General features: G+C 36.4%; 1 protein-coding gene across 4 annotated transcripts in view; it reads right to left on the reverse strand.

Moving 5' to 3' along the window:
* Nucleotides 1–8,151, reverse strand: part of LOC107607917 (rhamnogalacturonate lyase-like) — a 23,467-nt gene that overhangs the window by 3,336 nt on the left and 11,980 nt on the right. For all 4 annotated transcript variants that reach the window (XM_021106520.1, XM_021106521.1, XM_016309812.2 and 1 more), the window contains 2 exons: nt 7,961–8,051; nt 95–236 (listed from right to left, as the gene is read on the reverse strand). In XM_021106520.1, the coding sequence (XP_020962179.1) occupies nt 95–236; nt 7,961–8,051 (233 nt within the window). The remainder of the gene's footprint in view (nt 1–94; nt 237–7,960; nt 8,052–8,151) is intronic.

Genomic DNA, 8,151 nt, shown 5'->3' on the forward strand with positions numbered 1-8,151 from the left:
TGGAAAACTTATTTTGTATTTTTTTTTTTATTTAAGAACTTATAAATTAATTACAAAAGCTTTCAAAAGCCTAAAGTAATAATTTGTTTATTACCTGAAGTTATGTTAATGACTTTATCATATTTATAGTCACCAATGTATCCTTTGACCCAGGAGTAGAGATTATATTCCCCAGGGAGTATGTTAGTAATTGAGAAATAGCCTTTATCATCAGTAATGGTCCAAAATTGATAACCCTGTCAAGAAATTAGATTAAAAGAAAGTTAGTTTCTACATAACTGATAATTTAAATAAAGTAGTATATTTAAAAGGTTTAATTATTTATGTTAGTCCTTATAATTTTATTAAATTTGTAATTAGATTCTTATAAATATTTTGGAGTCTCGTTAGGAACAAACTTAAAATTAGTCAAGACTTGAAAATCAATAACAAATAAAGTGGAGAAGTTCAGTTTATAAAAAGCTAAGGTACTTAATAAAATTAGTAAGTTGGTAATCATTAAAACAGCATTAAATAGTCTACTGGTATATTATTTGATTTTATATAAAATATCAAAGATTATTGCTGAGGAAATAATTTCAATACAGAGGATTTTTTTATGGAGTAAAGAAGATTGGAGGAATTGTATAACATTGGTAAAGTAAAAAGTGGTGCAGGCTTCTAAAATGTTAGGTGGGTTTGGAGTCAGGGACGCAATGATTCATAACACAACACTTCTATTTAAGTGGTACTGGCGGTTTATAAAGGAGTGTCCGTTGTGGAAAAAAGGTAGTATGTTCCTATAATGATCTAAATCTTAATGAGCTGTTATCATTTCAGGAATTACCTACTAGAGGGGGTTCATAGAAGGATATTTGTCAACAACAATTTAGGAAGCAACAAGTAAAAGATAAGATGGTTACTGGTTTGTTTATGAAAGTTAGTGATGGAAGAAGAACTCAGTTCTGAGAGGATGTCTGGCTACGTTGTGGTTCATTGAAAGATCAGTTTTCAAATTTTTTTTTTCATAGGAGAATGTAAATTTTGGGATGGGTTAGAGAGAATTTGAAACTTCTAATGGAGGAGAGAGCTTTTCCAATGGGAGTTGAAACTTGTGAATCAATTACATGATATTTTAAGGCCAGTTAAGCTAGCGAATGGCACAGAGGATAGAGTTATATGAAAGCTTGATAGACAAGGAGTATTTTCTACTAACTCATTTGTGCAGGTGTTACAGGCAAAAACGCTTTCGGAGGACGTAACAAGTTACAATTTCACTAGGTCTATTTGAAAAGAGTTAGTTCCACCAAGAGTAGAGTTGTTTGTTTAGTTTGTTTTCATAGGCAGGGTGAATACAAAGGAAATGTTGAGTCGGGTCGAAATTGTTAATTAGAAAGATAATGTATGGGTATTATGTAACAAGGATGTTGAATATATTCATCACTTGTTTTTTTATCGTGAATTTACTTGGCAAGTATGGTGTGCATAAATATCCAATTTTGGCAAACAATGGTCTTTTCCAGAAACGTTGAAGGAATATTTTTAAAGATGGACAGAAGTAACAAATAGAAAGGAAGAGCACAATAAGTGGTTGATGTGTTTATTTGCGATCATCTGAATGGAAAGGAGTAGAAGGATGTTCAAGAATAAAGGAAAATGTATTCATGAAATTATCAATATATCTTTTCTTAGCTACAAGGACTGGAGGAGTATGGATCTCTTTTGTTGTTGAAGACAATGGCAAAAATGACAATGGGATAAAATTTGGTGTTGTTATGTTTTTTTTTTTTTTTGAAAGGGAGTATATATTAAAATTAGAGATGGTCCATAATATCCAAAAAAGGCCAAATTGGTTACAACTAATGGAGACTCTTCCACCCAATTTAGTGTGGATAGAGCTAATCTTGCTAAGTTATTTGCAACTCTATTACCATCTCTCCTAACATGAGAGATTTGTCTACTTTTAAACCTATACAAAAGTCTTTTGCAATTTGACACTATAAGCCCAAGATTGTTTAAGAAGGGGGTATCTTTCTCTATAGCCCTGATTACGTTTATGTTATCCCCTTCCACCAAAAGGTCAAAAAAACAGTCTTCCAAAGCCATATTCAAACCCAAAAAACATGCCATTACTTCTGCCTCCTCTATCGAATAAGTAGTTGAAATATCCCATGTAGCTGCCAGCATAATAACTCCTTCATGGTTTCTAATAACTGCTCTTGCTCCAACCTTTCCCTCTTCTGTGCAAGATGCATCGAAATTGGGCTTGTAGAGATTCGGCAGTGGTGGCTCGCAAGACGACACACTATTGCTACCTGGAGGTGGCTCTGTGGATGTCGCGGCAGAGGCTTCTCTGAGCCCGGTAAGCTCCCGAAACGTGGATGATGCCATATCAATGATCTCCTGCATGTCCATTAATTTGCCTTCAAAAATTAATTCGTTCCTTTCCCACCATAATCCATGGAGGCACTCCAAGAAGAGACCCCTGAATTCTTTATAGATTCTCCCCAGCATCTTTTCAATCCACCTTCCTATTGATTGTTTTGTTTCTTGATCTGTTCTCAGGTTGAAAGGTGATAAGAATCAGAATCTGTGTCCAAGGACAGTCTTTGAATAGGTGAATATTTGTCTCTTCTCCCTTTCAGCATTTGGAACAAAGGTTTATGTCTCTGATTCCTCTTTTTTCCAGGTTAGATTTTGTGGGTAAAGCACGTGAGATTAATCTCCAAACAAAATTCAAAGTCCTTTAGCTTGCTTTGGTTTTTCAAAGTTTTTTTCAAGAGAAGTCCAGACGCTAGTTTGGATTGTTTTCTTGTGCTAAATTTTCGGGTTGGGACCTAATGAGATGGTATGCCTTTTTAACCTCAAACTCTCCTATTCTAGAATATTTTCAATAGTAGCAATCTTCTTGCTGGTTAATGTCAAGAGGTAGTTTTAGAATTTGCTCGACCTTAAATTGTAAGAAAGTCTGTTTAATTATCTCATCCTTCCATATTAATGAGTCTTGATCGATGAGGTTTTTCACTATGACTTCCTAATCAAAATTAGAGCAAGGACTCCAGATTTTGAAACCATTTTTATGAGGAAGCCACGGGTCACTCCAAATTCTTGTTGTTCTGCCCAAACCAATTCTCCACAGCCCTCCTAAATCAAGAACCCACTTAGCAGACCAAATGCTCCTCCAAGTATAGCTAGGCATGTACCCAATTTCAAACTTCAGAAAATTTTTTCTGTTAAAATATTAGCCTTTAAGGTCCTTGCAGCTAGAGAGTCGAGATTCTTGATGAGTCTCCAACCTTGCTTGGCAAAGAGTGCTTGGTTGAAAGCTTCAAAACTTCTTTGACCTACCCACAAAGGTTGGAATTCTCAAATATTTTGAGTGATTCTCCACTGACCTTATCTCTAACCATTCTTGTATAAGCTTTTGTCTGAAAGGAGGCACATTTTGGCTAAAGGAGAGTTCGGATTTGTCCAAGTTAACTCTTTGTCCATAAGCCATTTGGTAGGATTGAAGGATGTTCTTGATCTCTGTTATGTCTTGGTCTGATGCTCTCAAAAAAATTATGCTATCGTTCGCAAAGAAAAGGTGAGAGATCTCTGGAGCTTGTCTTGCAATCTTGATACCTCAAATAGCCTTCCTTTCTTGAGCTTTTATAAGCAGTCCTGAAAATACTTCAGCACCAAGGATAAACAGATAGGGGAATAGCGGGTCCCCCTATCTAATGCCCCTAGATAGGGTGAACTGCTTAGATGGTGTCCCGTTTATGAGAACTGAAAAAGAAACTGAGTTGATGAATCTTCCAATTAGTTCTGTCCATTAATCCGGGAAGCCCATGGCCCTGAGAACATCTATCAAAAAATTCTATTCAAGTCTATCATAGGCTTTTATCATGTCCAGTTTTAATCCCACATAACCTTTGCTTCCCGTTTTCTTCTTCCTCATGAAATGGAAAATATCAAAAGCAATCAGCCCATTGTCAGTGATCAGTCTCCTGAGAACAAAAGCACTTTGAAAATCACCCACAATTTTAATTAGGACTAGCTTTAGCTATTGGCTATAGTCTTCGTTGCTATCTTGAAAATGACATTGCATAAGGAGATTGGCCTAAATTCTCTTGTGTGCTTCAGATTCTTTGTCTTGGGAATTAGGCATATGTGAGTCTTGTTTAGTTCTAATAGGTCACCTCCTTCATTAATATAATTTAGCACCCAATTGGTTGTATCTTTTCCAACTACATTCCACATTTTTTGGTAGAACAGAGCTGGTAATCCATCCGGACCTGGGGCCTTTGATGGGTGCATCTGGTTTAATGCTCATTTGACATATTCTTTTCTGAATTTTTTTATCCAGCACATTAAACGCCTCTTGTGATATTCTCCCCCTCACTACATCAGCCATCTATTCCACAGTTTATGTGCTCTCTGCCCTGAAAAGGTTTTTGTAGAAGTCAACAATGATTTCTTTCATCTTTTCCTCCTCTTCAAAAACAATTCCAGCCTTATCGGCGATTCTTTCAATCCGATTTCTCTTTTTTCTTTGGGCTGCTTCTTGATGGAAAATATGGTATTTTTATCACCGGACTTTAGCCAAGTAGCCCGGGATCTTTGTGCCCACCAAACTTCTTGGCACAGAAGGTCATCTAAATCAACTTGAATCTCCTTTACTTCCTTCACTGTGTCCTCGGTTTGAGTGGGAGCTATTAGCTTATCTAGTCTTCTTTGTTTCTCATTTATTTTCTTTAGGATTATTCCAAAACTTGCTCACCCCCATTCGGTTAGGACTCTTCCACAATTCTCTATTCTTTTATTGATCTGATTTGAGTTGCTATTCCATGCTCTTTTCACCACATCTTTGCATTCCGGGTTCCCTAGCCACACCTCTTCGAACTTGAATAGTTTGGGCCTTTTTCTTCTCTTCAATGTCTTTCCTTTTACATCAATGAGAATGGGACAGTGATCAGATTGGTATCTTTAGAGATGTCGTACTATCGCTTTTAGGAAGGCTTCTTTCCAGTCTATAGATGCCACTGCCCTATCCAATCTTTCCTGAATGTTTGCAGCTCCTGTTTAGTTGTTCGACCATGTAAAGGTGTGTCCTACAAAATCCAAATCAAGTAATTGGTCGATCTGCAAAGTCTTTTGAAATCATTTTACCTGAGTATAAGTGACTGGTAAACCTTCTTGCTTCTCCTTTTGTTCATGAACCTAATTGAAATCACCAAAGACAAGCCATGGCATGTTTCGGGCTTGTCCAAGGATGTTCAAAAGATTCCATGATTCATGTTTGTTTGTTGTTTCTAGATTATCATAGAAGCCCGTGACTCTCCAAATCTGCTCACTCTCTTCTGCTTTAACCTCCATGTCTATGTGGTTTAGGGACATGGAAGAAACATTAATCTGGATAGAATTATCCCACAGAACTGCAAGGCCCCCTGCTCTGCTTCTACCTTTTCCGGAACAGTCAACTCCTGCAATGTTCATCATTCCTCCTCTGTTTCTTATCCTATTTAATTCATCTACTTTTCTCCTAGTCTCTATTAGGAACACCAGGTTGAAAGTTTGTTGTTTTAAGAGCTTGTTTAGGGCTCTCACTGCCCATGGGTTCCCAAGCCCATGGCAGTTTCAACTTATAAGTTTCATTGGTTTAGGCAGGGCTGTTGCCTTGCAGCCTTTGCCTCTCCTCCATTTTGTTCTCTTTTTTGTTGGGACTTTCCTCTTCATCAGACTTCATGACATCCTTCTCTTCATTTCTTCTTTTCTTTGATTCAGTTTCTGGCTTGCTTGTATTATGGGTTTGGCTTGGTTTGTTCTTGCGAGTCTCTTCCACTTTTTTTACGGTCTACTTGGGCAGCCTCTTTATTTTCTCTTTTCTTCCTTTTGTCATTTGTGTTCTTTTCACTTTCTGTTTTCTCCTTTACAATCTCTTTTTGTTTTGTTGCTCCGTCAACTTGCCTAACTTTTTATACGTTTTTACTTTCTTCTTGCACCTTCTCTTGCTCTTCTGCTTTCTTCTTCGTCTCTTTCCTGGTTACTTCAGCTTCCTTTTCTTATGATGGATTCTTTGTCTCTTCCACTGTTAGGTTGGCCATTTGCTCCAGCACACTTTCTTTCTCTATCTGAGTTTTTTCTTTTTCTGTCTAGGCATTGTTCCTTCCTAGTGCCATTTATTTTTGTTCCTTTTGCTCTATTTTGGTTCCTGTAATTTCTGATCGGATCCAGGGCCCCAACCCCTTTGTCTTTGAGCTGCTGTCCACTTCTTCTGCATTCTCGTAGGATGCTTCATCGTGTCCTTTTCTTCCACAAAAATAGCAGCAAGTGGATAATCTTTCATATTTGAAGTCCACCCATGTCTAGCCATCTTATTTGCTCCCCCATCTTATTCTACTTTTTTCTTCGTCTCTTTCCTGGTTACTTCAGCTTCCTTTTCTTCTGATAGATTATTTGTCTCTTTCACTATTAGGTTGGCCATTTGCTCCAGCACACTCCCTTTCTCTATCTGTGTTTTTTCTTTTTCTGTCTGGGCATTGTTCTTTTCTGGTGCCATTTATTTTTGTTCCTTTTGTTCTATTTTGGTTCCTGTAATTTCTGATCGGATCTAGGGCCCCAACCCCTTTGTCTTTGAGCTACTGTCCACTTCTTCTGCATTCTCGCAGGATGCTTCATCGTGTCCTATTCTTCCACAAAAATAGCAGCAAGTGGATAATCTTTCATATTTGAAGTCCACCCATGTCTAGCCATCTTATTTGCTCCCCATCTGTATGCCCTTCTTGATAGGTTCCGTTAGTTTTATCCATATTGTCGCTCTGATAAAACTTCCTTTGTCGGGGCTGGCTGTAAATAACTCGTAGTCAATGACATATCCTACTCAAGCGGCTATCTTCCTTCCCAAAATTGTGGTCTTGCAGTGTTTTGGCATATTCCAGATCTGAAGTTTGATCTGTGCTTTTGAAAAATCCATATCTGATGGGTTGGTTCTTCTTTCCCACTTTCTGGTCAGTAGTCATGAGTTCTTGAAAGTCCAAGGTTCCCTTTTTAGCACTCTCCTCATGTCAGCTTTCTTTTGAAAGAAGAATTGGTACAGTTTTGGCTTGATTTCTTCCATTCTGAAACCTTCTAATTTTTTTCAGATGTTGTACGTAGTAGTCTGCATCATATTGGGTTGATGAATTTTTCTGTGATTAGCTTTCCTATTATACTATGTTTGCATTTTTCTATACCCTCCTCTACATCTTTCTCTTCATACTCTATGTATTCCTCGTTCTCTTCTGGTGTATCTTCTGTGTGTATTGTATTTTCCTTTTCATATTCGATTACTAATGTTTCCATTGTCAGGACTTGGCTATGGGAATCAGCACGAAGGCGATTAATCACGATTTGTGGGGGCAAACGGCACTATTCACTACACTACTTGAAGCTGTTGGGTGTTGTCCTACCAGACCTTACCAGGAGAGAGGATATCTTTAAGGCATGTTAATTTACTTTCTTTTTTCTTTTTAATAATATCCTGTTTGTGACAATTTGGTGTTGTTATGTTATTTGATTGTTTGGTTGTTGCTTTATGTGTTTGTTCTGTTTTCGTTCCATTTTATTGTGTTGAACTTCTTTATTTTAATTTTTTTTAATTGGATTTTTACACTGATTTTAGTTTTTTAATTAGATCCTTCGTACAAAAAGTTATAGTTAAACAAATATTTCTCTGTAAATTAAATGTATCTATAATTAAGAACCTATTTTAATGTTTGGCCACATATTTTTAGAAAAAATATTCTATTAATTTTAACATTTTTGACATGAAAAGAATCTAATTATAAACTTAAAAGCAGTGTAAGAATTTAATTAAAAATATAGATATTTAATTGTAAATTTAGTAAAACTATAGAAACTAATAGAATAATTAAATTTATTTAAAATAAAATCAAAACTTTATTTAAATTGATGATTACTTTTAAAGAGAAAAAATAAATGCAAATAAGTTGGTTACCTTGGATTCCCTTTGCCAAGAGCCAGGCTCTCCTGGAGAAGCTAATCCCACAGAAGCACTGCTAACTGGGATGAATGCATCACTCATGTACCTTTGCATTTTTAATCATACATCAATACACCCCAAATTAAACTTTATAAAGTTCCATTTCCAATAACAATTATGTTCTTTGTACTTTAATTTCTTTTTTT

This window comes from Arachis ipaensis, chromosome B07 (assembly GCF_000816755.2).
Source record: "Arachis ipaensis cultivar K30076 chromosome B07, Araip1.1, whole genome shotgun sequence".
NCBI classification, from domain to species: domain Eukaryota; kingdom Viridiplantae; phylum Streptophyta; class Magnoliopsida; order Fabales; family Fabaceae; genus Arachis; species Arachis ipaensis.